Source organism: Adiantum capillus-veneris, chromosome 19, assembly GCF_014529385.1.
Source record: "Adiantum capillus-veneris isolate H3 chromosome 19, ASM1452938v2, whole genome shotgun sequence".
Classification (NCBI taxonomy): Eukaryota; Viridiplantae; Streptophyta; class Polypodiopsida; order Polypodiales; family Pteridaceae; genus Adiantum; species Adiantum capillus-veneris.
In genome coordinates this window covers 132,264,527-132,288,278 of record NC_140949.1, presented here as the reverse complement: position 1 = coordinate 132,288,278, position 23,752 = coordinate 132,264,527, and the positions used below count along the sequence as shown (strand labels likewise).

General features: G+C 44.9%; 1 protein-coding gene across 1 annotated transcript in view; it reads right to left on the bottom strand.

Moving 5' to 3' along the window:
• The window catches only part of LOC147434889 (Thioredoxin family protein), a 133,707-nt gene that overhangs the window by 65,738 nt on the left and 44,217 nt on the right, over positions 1–23,752 (bottom strand). The window contains exon 3 of the mRNA XM_086491280.1: positions 14,048–14,120. Within this exon, the coding sequence (XP_086347406.1) occupies positions 14,048–14,120 (73 nt within the window). The remainder of the gene's footprint in view (positions 1–14,047; positions 14,121–23,752) is intronic.

Here is a 23,752-nt window from a genome sequence, read left to right as displayed (position 1 = left end):
CCGAGATACAAGACTTCAATAAATCTAAAACCACAGAATTGGCAATCTCAGATTGCCCGTCAGTCTGCAAGTGGAACGATGACGAGAACTGCAACCGCGTGCCAATGTTCTCCCAAATTGCCTTCCAAAACGAACTCATAAATCTGGGGTCTCTGTCGGAGACAATCGTCTCAGTTGTGCCATGTAATCGGAAAATCATCGTGATCATTCTGTGTAATCGGGAGATCAAAAATGAAATCCATTTCAATACTTTCTCAGGGGCGGGTGGGTATGGGTAAAGGGTGTAACAATCCCTGTGTCTTATGCTTGTCAAACTTGACCTTCTGGCATACTACACACAACTTTTCCACGTCCTTTTTAAGTCACGACCAAAAGAAGTATCTCTCTACTCCTTTCATGGTGGTAGCAATGCCGCGGTGACCCGTAAAAGGTGGACATTGGCATTCAGTCATAACCTTTTCCCTCACAACATCGTCTTTTTCATCAAGTAGCCTTCTCGAAGGGAGTATCCAGCTACTGTCTCCCCATCCCGTATCCGTGTGAAAATATCTACAAAATCTGTATCTGTGGCATACTGATCGACCATATCCTAGAAGCTCCTATGATGTATCGCGAAAATAGCCAAAACCAACGGTTTCCGAGACAAAGCATCTGCCACCACATTCTTTTGTCCCTGCACATGGACAATCTGGAAGTGGAACTGTGACAAGATGTTCGCCCACCGCATCTGCTTTTCTGAAAGCTACTTCTGTGACAAGAAGTAGCGCAAACTCTAATGATCTGTAAAGACAGTAAAATCCGCTCCGAGTAGGTAATGCCGCCACTGATTAAGAGCATGGATAACCGCCAAAAGCTCTTTCTCAAAAATCTGTGCTGTCATCTCCGGCCTAGAGAACAAACGACTCTCGTAAGCTATGACATGGCCTTCTTGCATCCAGACCGTACCCAGACTACGACCACAAGCATCACAATATACTTCAAATGACTTCTGCAAGTCCAACAAAGTCAAAATAGGCCCCGTAGTCAATTTCTCTTTCAATGTCTGAAAGGCAGTCACCTCTGTTGTTCCCCACGAAAAAGGTACTCCTTTCTGTGCCAAGGTATGCAAAGGGGAAGCAACCTCTGCAAACTTTTGTACGAACCGCTTGTAGTACGAACACAATCCCAAGAAGCTTCTAACTTCATGGACATTCCTCAAATCGGGCCAATCACGAATAGTCTCTATCTTGGCCGGGTCCATTTGCACTCCTGCTGCTGACACAATGTGTCCCAAAAAGTGCATCTCTGGTAGGAAAAATTCACTTTTCTTTGCATTAATCACTAACGTGTGATCTCGTAATGCCTGAAAGACTTGAAGCAGATGATCTCTGTGTTCTGCCTCATTCTTGGAGAAAACAATGATGTCGTCAAAGAAAATGCCAACAAATAGCCTGTACTCTCGAAAAATCCTATCCATCATCTGGTTAAATGTCGCAGGAGCATTGGTTAAGCCAAAAGGCATCACCAAAAACTCAAATAACCCAAAAGTCGTCCGAAAAACTGTCTTGTAGATGTCTCTCGGCACGATCCTGATTTGATGATATCCACTCTTCAAGTCAATCCTGCTAAAGCACGAGGATCCCGGTAACCTGTCAAGTATATCATCGATCTTAGGAATCAGAAATCTGTTCTTGATGGTGATTTTGTTGAGAGCTCTATAATCGATGCACATTCTCCAAGATCCATCTTTCTTCAAAACCAACAACACTGGAGAGCAATACGGTAAGGTACTAGGCTGGACAAGACCCTTTTCCAAGAGGTCTTTCACTTGGTTCATAATCTCTTCATTCTGTGCTCGGCTCACACGGTAAGGTAGCCGGTTCGGTGACGTGCTTCCAGATATCAGATCAATGGTATGATCTTCAGGCCCTCTGAAAAGCAATCGGCATGAGTGTGGAGAAAAATCTTGGCGTTCTTTTGATTAGGTCAAAACATATTCAACCTTTATCCATCGTTCAGTTCTCTCCCAAAAGAATGAGTAAGAAACTGAAGTTCATCAAGTACAATCTCTAAGCCCTTCATTTATCAAAATCGCTTTCTCGGCCCGGTAGTCAACCACGGCGTAGTTCTTGTGGTACCAAGGGATCCTGAGTAGAACGTCACTCGCGTGCCCTGAACACCCCTGTCATTGCAAACAAAGTTTGCCAATGCTCGGTGTAATGGCAACATCCCATCCGGGTGCCAGTCGAACTACCTCCGCCTGTGGCGTCAGTTTGTCGGGCGTAATTCCAAATCGAGCCGCCAATTCCAAGTGGAAAGAAGTTGGCCTTGGCTCCTTCAAAAGAGCTTCATGATCCTTCACTTTGCCCCAAAAGCGGCAAAGTTTGTACTTTCATTCATTAGATTCGGTGCAAGTCCCACGCCATGTGGTACTAGTTCTGCTTTTCTCTCTGCCTTTTCTGCCACATTCCTCAGCTGCTCTCGAACTCTCAGGCCTGTCGTCGTCTTTATCATTCTGTTCTTTCTGTGCCTTTTTAGGGCACTTCGCGGAGATATGTCCATGTTCCCCGCATCCAAAGCACTTCCCCTCTCTGATGAAGCGAGCTCTCTCCTCAGGAGTAAGCTTGGGTCGTGCATCCTTTTTCTTTGGGTTGCTCTTTTTCTTTCTACTTCCATTCCCAAAAGTCTGTTCGGCTTGTTGTGTCATGGCCTCATCTGTGGGGTAGGTCAAACTGCCAGAGTGAATGGCAAAGCCCCGCTTCACATGACTCATCAACTCCTGAATAGAAGCTGACTTCTATTCCAAGCATTGATCTCGGATCTCTGTAGGTAGACCCAAGGTAAACCGCTCAATCTGTTCTCTGAACGAGATCTTCTTGAATGAAGAGGCGGGTAGAAAAGAGCTCTAGAATCTTTCACAATAAGCATTGATTGTATCTTTCTTGGTCATCCGAAGATGGTTCCAAGCAGCTCGTACATCTCGTTCATATTCTTGCGTCAACCAAGAAGAAATAAAAAGCTTCTTATATTTCAGCCATTTAACTGGCGCAGTCTTGCGTCTTTACGAGCATTCCTCTTAAAGTAAGAGGCAGCTCTCCGAATCTTGGAGTGCTCTGAATAGCGTCCTCCCGCGAAAGCGATGTCAAACTGTTGTATAAAAGACAAAGCCTTCGAAGCATCTGAGTATCCTGAAAAAGAATCAAACTTGATCGAGTGGCCACCTTTCTTAAACTCTCCGACTTTCTTGCTTTTATCTTCGAGAAAGTCATCCTGGTTAGCTTTGTAAAAAAAATTCTTCTTGTTCGCATAAAAGTTTCCGTCATCGGAATTTGAGCTGTCTGTAGACGAGTCCTCAGTAGAACTGTCAGTCTCTGGGCGAGATGTAGCCTTCTTCTTGCCCTTTCCGAAGCTTTGTTTCTTGCTTCGCTTTTTACCTTTTCTGTCTTCTTCGCTCGAATCTGAAGAGCTAGAAGAACTATCAGAAGAAGAAGAACTGGGTACTCCTTCATATTGAACACGCTTCTTCTGTTTCTTTGCCTTGTCAAAAGTCGACTGACGACCCAAATATCCCGTGAAGTCAGTGCTTTTCTTTTGCTTTTTGTCTTTCTTTTGCACGTCGAAAAGCTGAGCAATCCGTACATCAACCACGTTCTCCAATCCCTTCTCCGTATATTTCTTGGAGGCAGAAGGTTTCTTGAGAGCAGATTTCGGGAGTGGTGTTGTGGTTCTTTGCCACTCCATCTGTACCTCTTCCAAAAAGGTCTGGTTCATATATTTTGCCATCTTCGGGTCCTTGGCAAAATTGAGCATCATCTTTATTGCATCGCCGATCAACTGGCGACGCTCCATCTCTCGCCGCTCCGCCTGAGTAGGCCGAGGCGGGCCATACTCCGCGTCGGAATCTTCGTTGTGATCCCAGCCCGCATCTCCAGATGCAGAGGGAGTCGACTGATCATTGCCTGAAGCCATAGGTGCCGCGGAAAAAAAATTCGGGGATCGGATTTTCCGTAGAAGAGAAATCGGCCGTGCTCTAATACCACTGTAACAGACTTGAACACTCCAAGTCAAGAATCAACCACGACAGCACCAAATAACCACTTCAAAACAATTCACAGATCACAATAGATTTGCACTGGCCCGGCAGAGTTCCGTGCCTAGAGATATTGGCCCCAGAGATTGGTGCCCCTTTCGGTATTTCTTTTTATATTAATCAGTTCAAAGTACAAGAGAGTGGATCGGGATTCACTCTCAGACTCTGCGTCCAGATGCTCTGAGAAGTGAGACCCTCACCACTTATTTAAAGGTTACAAGGGATGCCCAAAAGCAGAGCCCCAAAAGCTTGAAAGCAAAAGCAGATTCTCTCTCTCTCAATGAGAGCCAATAAAAAAGCAAGTTCTCTTTTTCTCTCTCTTTCTCCCAAATCATAAGAAAAAGCAGAGATTTGCGTCGCTCAAAATTTCCCCCAAAAAAAAAAATAATAATAATAACACCTCCGCGATTTTCGGAAATTAGGGTTTTTGGCAAAAATTAGGGTTTGCAAAAATTTTAGGGTTTCTGCTGTCTGTAGCCACGTCATCACTTTGTGACACCAGCTTCTTCATTCAGGAAGATCTCATTCAAAGAACAGATTGAGCAGTTTTCCTTGGGACTTCCTACAAAGATCCGAGATCGCCGCTTAGAGCAAAAGTCAGATTCCATTCAGGAACTAATGAGTCATGCGAAACGGGGTTTTGCCATTCATTCAAACAGTCTAACCTACCCCATAGATGAAATCATGACGCAAAGAACCGAACAGACTTCAAACAATGAGAGTAGAAAGAAGAAGAGCAACCCAGAAAAGAAAGAAAAGGATGCACGACCCAAGCTCACTCTTGGAGAGAGGGCTTACTACATCAAAGAGGGAAAGTGCTTTGGATGCAGGGAAATAGGGCACATCTCCACGAAGTGCCCTAAAAAGGCACCGAAAGAACAAAACGACAAAGACGAAGAAAGGCCTGAGAGTTCAAAATCAGCTCAGGAACGTGGACAAAAAGGCAAGATGAAAGCAGGACTCGTTCCATATTGCATGGATACTAACCCAAGCACGATTGACGAGAGTCCACAACTTTACCAAGCTTGGGGCAAAGTGAAAGACCAAGAAGCCCTGATTTTCTTTGATAGAGGAGCCAAGGCCTACTTCATTTCACCTGAATTGGCGGCGCAGCTCAAGATCACACCCGATCGGATGGGACCACTAGCAGAGGCAGTTCTAGCAACACCCGACAGCGGCGTAGCCATTACACTTGTCATTGGCAAACTTCGGTTGCATTGTCAGGGGTATTTGGGGCACGAGGACTTCTACATAATGCCCTTGGAAGGTTGTGATGTCCTCCTGGGAATTCCCTGGTTCCATAAGAACAACGTCGTGGTCGACTATCGGGCGAGAAAAGCGACTTTGACTACAGAGAAGGGCCGAACCATTGTACTTGATGTGAAACTAAAGGGCGAGTCTGTCCCTATTGAATCGGCTTCGGCCGTTTAAAATTAATGAAATCCAGTCTTTTTGTTTAGTCGATCTTTTTGAAAGAGTTGAATGATGAGAATAGGACAAATATGTCTGAACTTGATAAAGAACGCCAAGACTTTCTCCACACTCATGCCGATTGCTTTTCAGAGGGCCTACCACGCGAGTTACCACCCGCTCGTACTGAGGATCATACCATTGATCTGATACCTGGAAGCACACCACCGAACCGGCCACCTTACCTTGTGAGCCGAACCCAGAATGAAGAAATTATGAACCAGGCGTAAGACCTCTTAGAAAAGGGTCTTGTCCAGCCTAGTACTTCACCGTACTGCTCTCCAATGTTGTTGGTTTTGAAGAAAGACGGATCTTGGAGAATGTGCACCGATTATCGAGCTCTCAACAAAATCACCACCAAGAACAGATTTCTAATTCCTAGGATCGATGATATTTGACTCACTACAGGGATCCTTGCGTTTCAGCAGGATCGATTTGAGGAACGGATATCATCAGATCCGAATCGCGCCGGGAAATGTCTACAAGACAACTTTTTGGATGACTTTTGAGTTATTTGAGTTTTTGGTGATGCCTTTTGGCCTAACCAATGCTCCAGCGACATTTAACCAAATGATGGACAGGATTTTTCAAGAGTACAGATTATTTGTTGGCACTTTCTCTGACGACATCATTGTTTTCTCCAAGGATGAGGCAGAACATACAGAACACCTGCTACAGGTCTTTCAGGCATTACGAGATCACAAGTTGGTGATTAATGCAAAGAAAAGTGAATTCTTCCTACTCGAGATACACTTTTTGGGACACATTGTCTCAGCAGCAGGAGTGCAGATGGACCCGGCCAAGATAGAGACTATCCGTGATTGGCCCGATTTGAAGAATGTCCATGAAGTTAGAAGCTTCTTGGGCTTGTGTTCGTACTACAAGCAGTTCATTAAAAAGTTTGCAAAGGTTAATTCCCCTTTGAATATCTTGACATAGAAAGGAGTCCCTTCTCGTGGGGACCCACAGAGGTGACTGCCTTTCGGACATTGAAAGAGAAATTGACTACAGGTAGTCTTGGGTGCGGTCTTAATGCAAGAAGGCCATGTCATTGCCTACAAGAGCCGACTGTTCTCAAGGCCGGAATTGCAAGCACAGATTTATGAGAGAGCTTTTGGCGGTTATCCATGCTCTTGCTCAGTGGCGACATTACCTACTCGGAGCGGATTTTACTGTATTCACACACCAACAGAGTTTACACTAATTCTTGTCACAGAAGCAGCTATCGGAAAAGCAGATGCAGTGGGTGAACATCTTGTAACAGTTTCACTTCCAGATTGTCCATGTGCAGGGACAGAAGAACTTGGTTGCAGATGCTTTGTCTCGGAAGCCGTTGGTTCTGGCTATTTCCGTGATACATCATAGGAGCTTCGAGGATATGGTCGATCAGTATGCCACAGATACAGATTTTGCAGATATTTTCACTCGGATACGGTATGGGGAGGTAGTAGCGGGATATTCCATTCGGGATGGCTACTTGACGAGGAAAACGATGTTGTGCGTTACACAGCCGTTAGGAAAACGGTTCTAACCGAATGCCACTGTCCACCTTTTACGGGCCACCGCGGCATTGCTACCACCTTGAAAGGTGTGGAGAGATACTTCTTTTGGCCGGGACTCAAGAAAGACGTGGACGATTTTGTACGCAGTTGGTTGGTATGCCAGAAGGTCAAGTTTGACAGGCATAAAGCACAAGGATTGTTACAGCCTTTACCCATACCCACCCGCCCTTGGGAAAGTATTGCAATGGATTTCATTTTTCATCTCCCGAGAACACAGAGTGGTCACGATGGTTTTTGGACTGTTATTGACAGATTTAGCAAGCAAGCTCATTTCATTCCAATGAAGAAAACAATCAAGCCGGATCACTTAGCGAGACTGTTTGTGGCCCAGATCTTCAGATTACATGGCATGCCTAAGACAATTGTCTCCGACAGAGACGCCAGATTCACGAGTTTGTTTTGGAAGGCTATTTGGAAGAACATTGGCACGCGGTTGCAGTTCTCGTCATCATTCCACCCACAGACTGACGGGCCATCTGAAATTGCTAATTCAGTGATACTACATTTATTGAAGTCTTACATCTCGAATCAGAAGACTCAATGGGAAAAGTATTTACCTTTGGTGGAATTTGCCTATAATAACACAATACACTCCTCGACTAGGAAGGCGCCATTTGAGATTATTGAAGGTGCTATGAAGGTTCCACCCTTCCTAAGCACGACAGATAAAATTTTTGAAGGCGACGAGTACACGCGGGACTTGGACACGGCTTTTGCCAAGGTCCGGAGGCTTTGCAGAAATCTCAAGAAAGACACAAAAAGGCAGCAGATCGACATCGTCGCAATTTGATATTAAAGGAGAACGATTGGGTGCTCTTACGTTTTGAGAAGGCATGCCTAAGAAAGAAAAGGAAAAGGAGAGGCTTTTTCCAAAGCTTAGTATGAGATACTACGGACCTTTCTAGATTTCCGAAAAGATAATGATATCTCCTTTAGACTGAAACTGCCCGATACTTGGAGAATTCACAATGCTTTTCATGTGAGTCTCTTGAAGCCTTTTAAAGGCAATCTGCCCGAAGATGGGGAGCCTGAAGAGCAACCCGAAGTGGAAGAAAACGAGGAGATCCTTGTTCCAGAACAGATATTGGCACATAAAAACAGAAAGATAAAGGGTAAAGCGATAACAAGGTTCTTGGTTAAATTCAAGAACTATCCCGCATTGGATGTGGAGTGAATGGAGGAGGAGGACCTAGTAGATGATCCTCAGATTGTGAATCTTTACCTTGAAGCATTTCGATTAGTATAGTCTATTCTAAATGCAGCCCCGAACTCAACTTGGGTGGAATCTGGTGCAGCGGGTATGCACGAGAGGGGGTTTGCTCCGCTCCTTTGTCAACAGATTGCCTCGATTTTTAATACTAAAGTCACTCATGTCTCTTTTGAGTTTCAGGGATACTGTGAGCTGACAGTATTCTGCTGTATGACTTTATGAACTGGAATTCTCGGTAATATGATACTGATTTGTTCTTGACTTGTTTAAATGCAAGAACTGATAGATGAAATGACTGCACAATTTCGGTATGAGAGATCTCAATAGACGTGACTGAAATATGGATTAGTTAATCGGGCATCTATGAGGTCCTCGGTGGATCTAGATGCGATCGATAAATACATTGCCGATTAATCATGGTCTGAGATCTGAATGAATTTTTGAATGTGATTTATCATGTGATGTCCTGTGATGTGACTGTCGATTGGAACATGGTGCTAGCTGTGTGTTCCTAGTGCGTCGGTACTAACAGTCAGTGTCTGCTAAGACTTTATATGGCATCTGTCTGTTTTGCAGGCGTAATCGAGGGCGATTACAAGGCTTTCAAGAGAGGGGTATGTCACAAACTAGTGACATGGCATAACCCTAGACACATGAATGGGTTGCAGACCGGTTACACACACCCTCCCCTTGGCATGGGCAGTCCCGGAATTTTTTGCTAAATGCTGACGTGGCACTGCCGTACGGACCCCCGCAAATTGTGGCGCAAAACGCGGAAACCTATACAAACTGATGGGGTGGCAGCAACGTACGGGCTGGCAGCTTTTGGCTACGCTTTTCTCCTACGCAAGCAGGGCTGCAAAAACTTCTACGCAAAAGCTTTTGGAACTTGCTTTATTTACCAAGCAATGGCTTGTGGGAAGACTTGCTTTATTTTAGCCTATTTTTAAAAAGTATGGCAGCTTTTGGGGCTCTGCTTCTGGCATCCCTTGTAGACCTTTATAAGTGTTGGCAAGGCTCCCACTTTGCAGAGCATCTGGACGCAGAGTCTGAGAGTGAGACTCTCCCACTCCCTTGTACTTTGAACACAAATTTTAATACAAAAAGAAATACCAAAAGGGGCGCCAATCTTTGGGGCCAATACCTCTTGACACGGAACTCCGTCGGGCTGATGTTGAATCAAATTGTGAACTGATTTGAAGGGAATTCCTATCGTGTCCCGGTAGATTCTTGACTTGGAGTGTCCAAGTTTGTTACAAGCTTGTAAATAGTGGTCTCTCGACAACATGCGCAGCCTGTGACCATCCTGTGGAGAGTCAGCGCTGTTGTCTTTGGGATTGTCCTTTGGCACAGCAGGTTTGGCTTCGTGTCCTTCCGCTGATGCCAGCTCTTTCCATGGCAAGGCAGTACACTTGGGGGGAAGTTGCTTGGTCCACTCTCTCGGGCCCTGTGCTTCAGTTTGAGATGCCCTGTGCTTCACTTTGAGCAGGATGATAGTGATGCAGGGGGGTCGACCTACAACCCAGCCTGCTACAGAGCTTACGCCACAGGAGTGGTGCACAAAGAGAGAGAGAGAGAGAGAGAGAGAGAGAGAGAGAGAGAGAGGAGTGTTGGGAGCTCATCTGTGGCCTAACACTCTGGTTCTTTTGGCAAATCCATTGCTTTCGCATCTTTGAGGCTCGCCTTGTACCACCAGTAGAGACTGTTCGAGATCTTTGGCTAGAGCTGGTCCATACTCTCAAAGGACAGTTCGGGAGACTCCAAGGCAGCTCCGTCCACATATGAGAGCGTAGAGAGTCTTTCCTTCAACTCTGGCGCCCTGGGCCTTTCTTCACCATGGTCCAGGATCTGATGAGATGGCACTACCGTCCACCTGTGTGGCTTTTTCCTCCTCCCATCTCTTGATTTAGCCTCATTGTACATATGTTGTGTTTTTATTGGGAGAGTCTCCCCCTTATAATTGTTGTAGCCCTCTCTAGTAGAGGTGGTTGTAGCCCTATCGGCAGTTTCATTAACTAATAGAAGGATCCTTTTCTCGGGAAAAAAAAAGTAAAACGTTTTGTTGATGTAGAGAGAAGATCTTGAGAATACTCCAAGGTTTCAAAATCGGAGCTTGAGGAAGAGGAAGGGTCTCTTCCCAATGGTAATTTATATACATATCTGGCCTTGATTTTGCCACTAGCTAGGTTACTAATGAAATAGGTATCAAAGAGAGGTTAACTGTCTCCGATCAGTTTCACTTTTATTTTTTAGCCAAAGCACGGGTCACCATTCTTTCTAAAGCACACACTTTTTTTATTTGTTTGCTTCAATTCGAGCAGTTTTTAGCTACTTTTGAAAAGCAAATGCTTCATTCTTGTTTTTTGTTTTTTCAAATCCTAACATAATTTGAATCACTTGTGCCTATCCTTCAATTTGGTGTTTCTGTGGATAACTTTGCCTATTGTAGGGCGTTGAGGATTGAAGGGCATGAAGCCTTCAAGGCTCATGACATTAAGAGATACAGGGCAATCTACAAATTCGAAAGTACTAATTTCTTAGGAAGATGCTTCTTCTTCAAAATGAGCAATGCTAAACTCAAAGTTAGAGGCATCAAAGAATACTAGCTCTGATTAACTATATACTTCTTCTAAAATGATATTTTTGAATGTTACTATTTTTTTCTTTTTAGGGCATTCAGAAGCCTAGTTCGGTTTTTCCACTCATTTTTGGTAGATGTGGACTTAAGCTTTTTGAAGAATCGATGTTTAGGTCTTCTTCTTCTAAGATTCAAAGGCAAATTGCAATCAAAGTGAGAAATTCAAAGGCAATTGCAATCAAAGTGATCTGACGTTTTATGCAAAGGGGGTGGAATGAATAAGAAAGGAAGGTAGATTTGCAAATGATGAGGAAGAAATGATCAAGTCAATATGCAATGATGAAGGGGGAGCTTTCATATTATCAACCATGGCTTTAATGTGTAGTTGCAGACTAGTTACTAGTTTATGCAACTCAACAATTTGTTTTTCAAGCTTATTGAGTTTCATGGTGTGGTAATTACCTTGAAGAGTTTCAAGGTTAGGTTTTGTTTGATCATTCATTTTGACATAAGGAGCAATAAAGATTTTATCATTATCTGAGATAATGAAATCTTTTCCTTCAATTACAAGTATGAATAGAATATGAAGAGGAGGATCCAAAGGTTTTTCTCATGAGTTTCAAGCAATGTCTACGGAAAGTTTGTTTATCACATTCGAAAGTTTCTAGATGCTAACGATTTCAGATGCGCAAGGCTCTAGGCTTAGCAAGAGACTTAAGCACAGAAGAGAATTCTAGTGGCTTTTTGGAAGTAATTACATAATTTGAAGAGTTTAGATTGTCTATATTTAATACTCTATTTAACACTTCAGTTTAAAGATAGGCTTTATATCTATAACCCAATTCTCTAGTAATTTAACTTTCGACCAAGCAATTTGATCGCATCTTAACATATGAGAATGATCAACTGAGCGCATTATTATATTTTGCCTCTCATGATGTTTCTTTTCATTAGATGTTATTTTTCCTTCTTAAATTGTTGTTAAGCCTCAATTGACTGCTCTTCTACATTCGGAGTTAGGTTCTTCAAATCACAGCCAACTATTTCTATTGTAAGAGTTAAAGCTTTGCCGAAATATGGGTCATCTAACGACACATTATAATTTCGACGAACTTGAAGTAGACTAGACCGTCCACAAGATTGCTTTCATGTTTCAATTTCACCAAGAAGTTAACCCTGCATCTAAAAGCATGACAAGACATGAACAGCCAAGCTTGCTCTAAATAGAGGATTAAGCCCTATTTGTACACATCCAAGATGCACAATGTGATAGCTCTTTTTGATGGCTTCAGCTTTGTTATGTTTGAGGATCTCAATTTATTTTATAAAATGCATTGGGCTATTTAAGGGGATAGATGCAACAAATCTATTATTGAGATAGACAATTGATCCTTTAAATTTAAATAACTTTTTATGCCGGTATACTTAATTAGGTTTCAAATGCCGTATGTGCCATTGAACAAAGGGTTACGCTTCTTCTACGGCTAATGAGAGATTTGCAAGAGATTTGGTCACTTTAGACAACGATCTACCTGAGCCAGTCATTGTTAATTTACCTCATGTTGCTGCGAGAGGTACAAGTTTGTGCGGGAATTTTGTGAGAGTTTATACAAGAAATTAATGCTTGTGGCGACCTTCAAACCATGCCACCACACGACCTTGCCTTCCAAAGTAAACCAATAAAACAGTAATAACAACTTATGTAGATAGTAATTAAATGAAAAATCTTTGAAACGAACTCACACTAAGCAGCTTTCAACTAGAATCTTTGAGAACTTAAGCTCATAAACAATAGAAGTGTTATACAACATTAAAAAAAGAATCAAAACAACAGGCTGATACCAAGAGACGCCCAAAACTATGCACAAGCGGAAAATTTATATTAGAATGCTTCAAATGAAAGATGGCATACACACATATGCACGGGATGACTATGGAAGCTTCTCCTAGAGGCTGAACTAGACTCCGAGATGGTTACAATAAAGGAAAGCCTCGTTTATATAGAGATGCAAGGTGCCTTGGACAGTAAGGTAATGGGAATCAACTTTACAAAGTGGGTGGGTTAAAAGTTGTAGTACGTGGAGAACCTTGATGCACATGCTTTTTTCGAGTCACTAAGTGCTAGCATAGCCATGGCATCATACGATAATTAAAGATTCTTTTGCTTCCTTTGCTAAGAAATGATCTTACTCTCACTATAACATCATGCCATGTTGTATAGATCTATTACATCTTTACAGGAGAGCAAGCTGCTCCGCAGCTTGAGAGAGAGCTGCTCCATGGCTTCCCGGTCTTCCCACCCTGGTTCTTTGCCTGAAGGGCTACATGCTATGTGTGTGCCTGTCTTACACACACACACACACACACACACAGAGATATATATATATATATATATATATATATATATATATATATATATATATAGAGAGAGAGAGAGAGAGAGAGAGAGACACACACACATACATACATACATCTATATGTATAAAAATTATACATACATATATATATATATATATATATATATATATATATATATATATATATATATATATATATATATATATATATATATATATATATATATAGAGAGAGAGAGAGAGAGAGAGAGAGAGAGAGAGAGAGAGAGATGTGTGTGTGTGTGTGTGTGTGTGTGTGTGTGTGTGTGTGTGTAGTGACCTCAGCATTCGCCTCCACCACCCTCTTGTGAGTTAAAACACCCAAAATTAAACGTCTTAAAATGGAGCAGCAAGGAGATTACAATGTCAGAGACAACATAGCTGCCACTCACCACCCTACTGATTAAATTAAGGATCTCATTAGTATACACCCCAAAGTGTTTTGTGAACATGGCACTCCTACTTCGCATTAACAGAGCTATTGGACTCTATTCACAAACCCTCAGCATCTATCCTTCATCAGTCTCTTTTCAAATGGTATCACTAACTTTATCATGTAGGATGGAGCACTTGGTCTTTGCCTCCAGAGTAGGATCATGGGCTTTCTTCCAAGGTGAAACAAGAACTACTGATAGGCAACATGTCGCTACCCTATCACCACCCTCACAATACCTCACTATGCAGAGCCAGCATACATGGAAGAGTTTATATGCTAGAAATTGCATGACAAAGAGATCGCATTAGATAGAGCAAAAAACTCACCCTTCAAACTCATAGATCTCAATAGGCTGTGTGGGACGCGGTCCCAAACTCGATGTCTCTAAAAGTTTGCGGCCTGAGATAGAAAAGCATACAGACCCCAAATTAGCTAAAGATAACAAAATCAAAACCTGGAATATTCAACGATGCTTACCCTCATCATAGATACCAACCTGAAATCATGCTTAGAAACACAACTTACAAGAGAGTAACAGCTTCATTCTTAAGTTTAATTCATTTCCACCATTTATCAAGGTATTACAGCTTCTATTTATCCTCAGAAGAACAGGAAGATCAGAACTTGAGAGTTATAACAAGCAACAAAACAAGACTGAAATTAGATTTCATATGCTTTTGTAACGGGAAGGTACCACGTTGGAGATGGGAAGGAATGCACCCAAAACACACACAGATGCCTCTCTATAGCCCAAGGTATTCACAACACCCCTATCCCCTAATCAACACACACACACACATCCAATCTGCAAACCTCTATTGCAGATGCTCACACCCAAGCAATCCAAAATACGTACCCACCCAAAAAACACATAATCATGGCTTCATTATCTACCACTTCAGCGCATACTTTCCCGCAGATATACAATCCAAAGATCGACCGACATCCACGAGTACTTTCATAATCTCTGGTATACATGCAAATCCTCACACAAACTCGCATACTCTGTGCACACACCACATCCACACAGGAAACATTCACATACCTGACACACAAGTAGACACGAGAGCGAGGAAGAGATCGATAACAATCATGTAAACACCAAGAATATGAAGGCCATGGCTGTTTGATTCAACTAGCAGCAACCAAATGATATACGATGATGGATTTCACAACCATTCGTGATTGGCCCAATCTGAAGAATGAAGTTCGAAGCTTTTTGGGTTCGTGCTCATATTATCGGCGCTTAATTCGAAATTTGCAGAGATAGCTTCTCCTTTCCACGTATTGACACAGAAAGGGGTTCCTTTTACTTGGGGACAGTCAGAGATTGCAGCCTTTCAGACTCTCAAGGAAAATTTGACAACAGGTCCGGTGCTAGCTTTGCCAGACTTGCAAAATCCCTTCGAGGTTTACATTGATGCTTGTGGTCGCAATCTGGGAGCAGTCTTGATGCAAGAGGACCATGTTATAGCTTACGAGAGTAGGATGTTCTCACATTCTGAACGGATTGCACACATTTCTAAGAAAGAGCTTTTGGTAGTTTTCCATGCTCTTACACAGTGGTGACATTTTCTACTCGGAGCCGACTTTACTGTGTTTACAAATCATCAAAGTTTACGCTACTTCTTGTCTCACAAGTAGCTTTCGGAAAAGTAAATGAGGAGGGCCAACCTTCTATCGAAGTTTCATTTCCAAATTGTCCATGTTCACGGAAAAAAGAATTTAGTGGCACACTTGTTGTCTCGCAAGCCCTTGGTTCTAGCCATTTCTGCAATTCATCACAGAAGTTTTGAGGATATGGTAGATCAGTGCACGAGCGATCCTGATATTGCAGACATCTTTGACCGGTTACAGAGTGGGGAGACAGTTGCAGGCTATTCCATACGGGACGGCTATTTGATATGGAAAACGATGTGTGTGTTACATAGCCTTTGAGGGAAAAGGTTTTGACGGAGTGCCATTGTCCACCTTTTTAGGGCCATCGCGGCATAGATACCACCTTGAAGGCTGTTGAGCATTACTTCTACTAGCCGAGGCTCAAAAAGGATGTGGATGAGTTTGTTCACAATTGCTTAGTATGCCAAAAGGTCAAGTTTGACAAGCATAAGGCACCATGTCTCTTACAGCCTTTACCCATACCCTCCCGTCCCTTGGAATTTGGAAAGCATCTCTATGGATTTTATTTTGTATCTTCTTGAGACTCGGAGTGGGCATGATGGCATTTGAACAATCATCGACAGATTCAGTCATCGTCCCACTTCATTCCGGTAAAGAAAACAGTTAAGCCCGATCACTTGGCGAAATTGTTTGTTGCACAGATTTTCCAAGTACATGATAAACTAAGTCCATTGTTTTGGACAGAGATCCCCGATTCACTAGTTCCTTTTTGGAGGGCAAGGGAAATCTAGGAGAACATTGGCACGCGGTTGCAATTCTAGCCAATTCAGTGGTTTTGGATTTATTGAAGTCTTATATTTCGGTTCAGAAGACTCAATGGGAAACTTGGTGGAGTTTGTGTCACAAACTGCTGACGTGTCAAGCCACTGAAGAACGAAGCCAACTTGCATATCCCGGCCGAGGGCCTAAACTCTAGAAGAAGCAGTAGAAGAAGTTTTACCAACTTGCAAAGTCTTGCCGAGTGGCCTATTTTAAAAGAGGAGTTCCCACCAACTTATGGGACCGCGTCCGATGGGGCCTAAGTCACCTAAAGAGATTAAAATCGGCAGCATACAGAAGAATTGCGTTTCCAGCTGATGACGTGGCACTGTTGTACAGACTTTCGAGTTTTGCGCTGACTGCTGACATGGCAACCTATACCGATTTCCGAATTTTACGATGACATGCTGACGTGGCACTTGTACGGATTTCCGCGTTTTACACTAACTGCTAACGTGGCAAATTGTACGGATTTCCACAGTTTGCGCTAGCAGCGTTTGGGCAAGATGCTTTTTGGGACCGCATGCTTTTGACTTTGATGCTTTTCATGTAACTACTTTTCATGGGCCAAGGGCCTTTAAATATGTAAAGAGGGCTCATTCTCTAGCACGCTTCAGTATGAAGGTGCAGAGGGTGGAGTACCAGCATTGTATTGAGTTCAAGCAATATAAAGAAATACCGAAAGGGGCGCCAAGGTTTGGCAAGTGCTCTCTTGGGGTGAAATTCTGCCACTCCCTGTCTCGTGTTGTCTATCTCTTTCTAGTTCAGTTGTTATTGAAGTGCTAAAAGTCTGTTCAGTCTATTCTTTTTCGTTGGCACGTAGTGCCCGTCCCATAACAGTGGTATCAAAGCTTCAGGCATGTGCTTTTCTCAAAGCATATCGGTCCTACCAAAGAGCAGACAGAGCACTTTGGCGCTTCCAAAAGTTTACTAGAAATTTTAATAAAGAAAGAATCTGCGTGCGTGGACCTCGGACCCTTACTTCATCTCGCATCGGGTGCGCTCCTGTCTTCATGGCTCTGTCTTACAGGGCATAAGTTATAAAGATCACTTGCAAAGAAGAATCAAGGATTTTTTTTTTGAGCTACTTTTTCTCTCAGAGGCAGTGCCATGCTGGGGTGGATGTCTATAGCTACCAAGCCGCACACACCAAGGACTTGGCAAGCTTTCAAGAAAATTCTTCCCCGAAGTTACACGCCTTCAGATATCTTTCTTCGGAGTGTAGCTTCTGGCAAAGTGGGGTATCCTAAAATGCTTGCCATGAAAACCCTTGTAGATTACGACTTGAAATTTCTCGACATCTCTCATCAGGTGTCTCTTCCCAAGCTAAAAACCTTGGATGTCCAGTGTGATTGCGATGTCTTGAGACTACCGTCAACGCTACAGGAGCACTGTCTGTCCAAGAGCTTATGGACCATGATGCAATCGACTACAACCTTATGGAAGAAATCTAACCCTAATCTTGGTACAGGTTTCAGGTTGGAAAGCCAATCGTCTCTTCGAGCTCGACTGATGTCGGGATTTCTTTTTAAGATTGAGTTTTGTTTGAAAACTTGTTTGGTGATCCTGTTTGAAATTTGTTTGAAATGGATGGTGTCTGTTTTAAACCTGTCTTGGTGTCGATTTGAACTGTTTGACTCTGGCTAGACTACTGGTTTCAAGAATTGGCGATTTACTCCCGGGTGGAGTAGTGAAATGATGTTTGAGAATGCTTGCACATACTCATGGCCCGGACCCTTGTGATTATTTGCGGGGGAAGTATTGAATGTTTGAAAAGTGTTGTTGTTGTTGTTACTCAAGGCCCGGACCTGATGGTTATTTACGTGCGAAGTATTAAGAAGATTGAGCAGTGGTTACTCTCAACACCTCCAAGCGATGCAGGTTGCGATTTGGGGGGCGTTTGGTTGTAAAAGGCCTCTACATCTCTCAACCCGAACCTTTTTAGGATATGCGAGAGGAGTGATAAGGGAGTCGTTGAACAGCTCATGGCCCGCACCTAGATGGTTATTTGTGGGGGGAGTGTTCATCGGCGACTTTATGTTTCTATGTCTTGTAACATGCATATGTAAGCATTTGTGTTGCATTGTGATGTGCCAACCACTGAATATTCCTTATTGGATGAGATACTTCTAGGAAGTCAACGACCCAGAATATTAAGAGTTCCGATCTAGAATGAGACTTCTTATTGGATGAGATACTTCTGGGAAACAAATGACCCAAGATATCAATAATTTCAATCTGGAATGAGATTCCTTATTGAATGAGATACTTCTGGGAAACCAACGACCCAAGATATCAAGAGTTCCAATTTGGAACTCATTGGATGAGATTCTTCTCGGAAGCCAACGACCCTAGATATCACGAGCTCCATGGGACAATCAGTTTACTTGTGTCCCTTGGGCCCTGTTGGAAAGGAACCATAAGTTGGGATAACTTTAAAAGCCGTTTTCCATTTGTTAGGTGGTCTTGCTGACATGTCAAGCCACTGAAGAACGGAGCCAACCTGCAGATCTCGGTCGAGGGCCTAAACCCTAGCAGAAGCAGAATAAGTTTTACCAACTTGCAAAGTCTTGCCAAGTGGCCTGTTTTTAAAGAGGAGTTCCCACCAACTTATGGGACCCCATCCGAGGGGCCTAAGTGTTCTAAAGAGATTAAAATTGGCAGCACACAGAAGAATTGTGTTCCCAGCTGATGACGTGGCATTGCTGTACGGATTTTCGAATTTTTTGCTGACAGCTTAAGTGGCAGCCTGTACGGATTTCCGGATTTTACACTGACATAGCGACGTGGCACCTATACGGATTTCTGCATATTACGTTGACTACTGACGTGGCAGATTGTACGGATTTCCACAGTTCGTGCTAGCAGCTTTTGGGCAAGATGCTTTTTGGGACCAGATGCGATGCTTTTCATGGGCCAAGGGCCTTTAAATATGTGCAGAGGGCTCATTCTCTGGCACACTTCAGTAGAAAGGTGTAGAGGGTGGAGTACCGGAATTGTATTGAGTTCAAGCAATATAAAGAAATACCGAAAGGGGCGCCAAGGTTTGGCCAGCGCTCTCTTGGGGTGAATTCCGCCACTCCCCATCTTGTGTTATCTATCTCTTTCAGTTCAGTTGTTATTGAAGTGTTGAAAGTCTGTTCAGTCTATTCTTTTCCGTTGGCACGTGGTGTCCGTCCCATGACAGTTTGCCGACAACAAACACAGTTCATTCATCGTCAAGGGTGCTAAGAAGGTACCACTATTTCTAAGCACCAAGGATAAGATTTTTGCAGCAGATCAGTATATGGGAGATTTGGACACTGCTTTTGCCAAGGTTCGCGAGGCTCTTGAGAACTCTCAAGCACCGCATATGAAAGCAGCAGACAAGCATCGACCCAACTTGCAGCTGAAGAAAGATGATTGGGTGCTCTTACGGTTTGAGAAGGCACGCCTAAGAAAACGAAAGGGGAAGGAGCGTCTTTTTCCAAAGTTGAGTATGCAATACTACAACCTTTCCAGATTTAAGAGAAGATCAATGATGCATCCTTCAGACTGAAGTTGCCAGATACTTGGAAGATTCACAATGCTTTTCAAGTGAGTATGTTGAAACCTTTCAAAGGTGAGGTACCAATCGACAGGGAGCCCAAGGAGCAATCTGAAGTAGAAGAGACCGAGCAGATTCTCGTTCCAGAACACATACTGGCTCACAAAAAAAGGAAACGGAAAGGTAAGGTGATACGGCAGTTCTTAGTTAAATTCAAGAACTATCCAGCAAAGGATGTAAAGTGGATGGCGGAGCAGGACTTGACAGATACTCCTTGGATACTAGAACTTTACCTTGAGACTTTCGGTCTAGCTTCGACTATTCTCAGAGATCCCAAAGATCAGCATGGCTGAATCTGGTGCAGATGGGACTGCACAAGAGGGGAGTTACTCCGCTCCTTTGTCATAGATTACCTAGATGGAAAAATGTCATCGATTTCCCTTTTGATTTCAAGGATACTCATGGGCTAATAATATTTTGCTGTATAACTTTATGAAAGAAGTACTTCCGGAAATGAATCTGATATATGTGTGCTCTCTCATGGGAGTAGTGTTTGAGTGAATGTTTGAAAGACGAAATGACCACAGCATTTAGGTCTTGTGTTTCGGAGAGATGAGATGGACATGATAGTAACAAGATTTAGTTAATCAAAACAATTTGTGATAGATCTAGATGTGATTGCAAAATATGTTGCCAATTGATCATGATTCTCATCGAAGATATCAACGGAAGTAATGATATGAATGTGATTTGAATGTTCAATGGCTGTCGTCTTTGTGCAAGTGTTGGATATGTGTTGTCTAGTGCGTGAGTGCTTAAGAGTCAGTGTCTACTAAACTGATATCTGGCTTATGTTCGATTTTGCAGGCGTAATCGAAGGCGATTACAACTCTTTCAAGAGGGGGTATGTCACAAAGTGATGGCGTCGTATGACTACCGGGATAAAGTCCAGGGAAACTGGCAGATAACAAGGGGACACAAGAACTTTAAAATAAAGGAAGGACTAGTTTTTACATGGAGCTGCCGACATGGCAGGTTGTACGGTATCCCACAATTTACATTGACTGCTCCATGGCAGGCTGTACTGACACCGACAATTTGCGACGCAATTTATGGAGGTGGCCTTTGGTGCTAGTTCATGAGACTAGATGCTTTTGGGACTTTAAGCTTTTCATGTGATTGCTTTTAGAAGGCCCAGGCCCAAAGCCTTTATAAGACTTGCCAGGGCTTCTCTCTCCTTTGGATTGGCTTGGGAGCGCTGAACAGAGAGAGGACCCTCGGACATTGTACTTTGCTCAGAACTAATATAAAACTAAATACCGAAAGGGGCGCCAGACTTTGGGGCCAATACCTCTGGGCACAGAACTACGCCGGGCATTGTCATAATTCTCAATTGTAACATGTGTCGTGCCATATTCTCAACTTGGGGTGTCCAAGTTAGTTACACTATGGTTGTCTACATCAATCTCCTTTCATCCCCTTGGTGTGTTTCCTACGAGCATCCCAAGACTTATGCCTCAACTTTGGCACCCTTTCCTCGTGTGTACCGTCCTCACCAAAGTTACACGGAACCGAAACAGGGATCGGGGAACGAGAACAGAGGCCTCAGGAACATTTACGGATCTGATGGTGTCAAGCATGGTGCTTGTTAAAAAAGGAAAGCATTGGCTCGCTGCTGCTCCTGCGCGTTCCCCTCCCCCCCCCCCGCCTGCTCCTGCTCCCCCGCGCCATAGCCCCCCCTTCGCCCTCGCCCTCGCGCTGCCCCTGTTGCGCGCTGCCCCTGCCTGCGCGCTGTCTGTCCACGCGCGTTGTTGAGCTTACACCCAGCCTTCGCGCAGCCCAGCCAGAGTGCAGCCCCGCCCGCTGCCCCCCCTTTTAATCGCTGCCCGCTGCCTCGCCGCTCCAGCCCCTTATCCCCACGCCCCCCGCCGCCCCCCCCTCCTCCGAAGGCCTCGTTTGAATTGCCTGGCAGTGGATTCTCAGTTGGTTTCTCCTTGCCGAGCTCTCAAGTGTTGGCCTTCTCGTCCGCCCTTCTCCTTCAGAGCAGCAGACACTAATGGAGGCTCATGCTCCACCTCAAAGGGACTCCTCCGAAGCCCCCTCGCCCGACACCGCTGAGCCCATCATTCGACTTGCTCTCTCACCGACAGAGCAAGCGAGCCTAGCCGATGAGGTAGAGCGTCTGCAGGCGACCTCGGTCATCTGCAAGATTCTCGGCACCCGACCCAGCAGAGGAGAGCTGCGTGACCTTCTCCAGGCCCGCCTTCTCGCAGAGGTGGGCAAGATTTTGGATGTCCAAATCCTCGGACGGGGATACTACCAGATCGAGTTCGAGACTTCTGAGATGGCCTCCAAGGTCATAGCTATGAATCCACTGGCTATCCGAGCATCACGCGCCCACTTTCGACAATGGCGACACGGTTTTGACCCGACTTCGGATGTGCTCGTAGAGGAGGCAGACATCCCCATCTCAGTCTACTTTCCGGGTTTACGGAGGGAGTACCTTCCACTGCTCTCCAAGATTGGCTCCGCCATCGGGACTGTTCTAGAGACACCTCGTACGGCAGCATCAGTAGCTGCCAAGGCGGCCGGCATCCCTTCAGTTCGAGTTTTGGTCAGAGATACCCACACGCTTCCGAAGGTCATCCTTTTGCCTCGGGTGAGTGGGGGTTGGTTTAGGCAGAGTGTGGAGTACTCGGGTCTCCCGAACCAGTGCTTCATTTGCAGATAGATGGGCCACCTAGCGAAGGCCTGTCCACGGAGGAGACCACGACCTGCACCTCAGCCTCAGCCAGCGACACAACGCACAGATTCTGAGCCACCCTCCAAGCCTGGGGCTCCAGCGGAGGAGGGGTGGCAGCAGGCCCGTGGCCGTCGACGCCAGGGGCCACAGCGACAGCCTGGCACTCAGAGTGGCCCTCAGGTGCCTACTCAGCAGCAGTGGGTTCCCACGGGGAACCGCTTTGGTCCTCTTGAGCAGGAGGAGCCTCCTACGCCAACCTTCTCTTCCGTTTCACCCTTGCCAGCCCCTCCACCTTCAGACTTCCCCTCTTCCTCCTCATCCCCTCCCCCGCCCTTTGCTCCCGCCCACTCCCCACATCGCCCCCCTATCTCTGTCGTCCCGCCCCGCTTCTCTTCTCCCCCCCCCCCCCCCCCCCCCCCAGCTCCTTCTCCCCCTCCTCCTACTTCAGTACCACAATCGACTCAGGAGACTGGTCCCTCGCCGGCAGCTAGGAGATCTCTTAGCAGCGCTTTTGCCACGAGTCGCCTAGCGAGAGAGGGTCAGCCCTTCTTGCGGCCCCCTTTGCAGATTCAGACATCTTCCCTTGCAGCTATCCCTCGTGGTCTGACGAGCATTGACCTCCGACGCCGCTGGGACTTCTTCGATTACGGATTCACTCGCTTTCTCGACGATTCCGCAGCAGACCACGAGGCAACCTGCTTCAGGGTCCACGCTCTGTTCCTCGCCGCTAGGGGGACAGAGGCCTTGGACTCAGCAGTTGGTTTCTCCTTTCCTCTCTGCGGTAGGACCGAGACAGAGTGGTCCCTCGACTCAGTGATGGGATGGTTGCATACACAGGTTCTCAAGTTCTCTCACCACATGGGAGAACTTGGAGTTACAGATTTGCTGCAAACTTTGTGGCCACTGGCCAAGTTTGCGGTGACACCCCCAGACTTAGCAGGATGTAGGCACATTGTGGTGTACTTTTTTGTTGATACACAGTGTTTGCCTTGCTATGTATACATACATGAGGACTCCTGGACAGAGGAGGTTGCTTTACGCTCGGCTCGCTCTGCTTGGGCTTGGGCCAGGCACTCACTACAGGCTCGCCTATCTAGAGGACGCTCGGATGCGGATTACTCCCCATCCAAGCCTGCCTCGAAGATAGCCCGTCTTGCTGCTGCTGCAGCATCTATTCTCTCTCGCTCCCCATGAGGATCGTCTCATGGAACGTGCAGGGATTAGGTGGGCCCCAGTTTCAGCGACAGCGGGGCCGATTGCGGCAGGAGCTTCAGCGTTGCCTTGTGGGAGGAGAGATTGATCTCCTTATGCTTCAGGAGCACC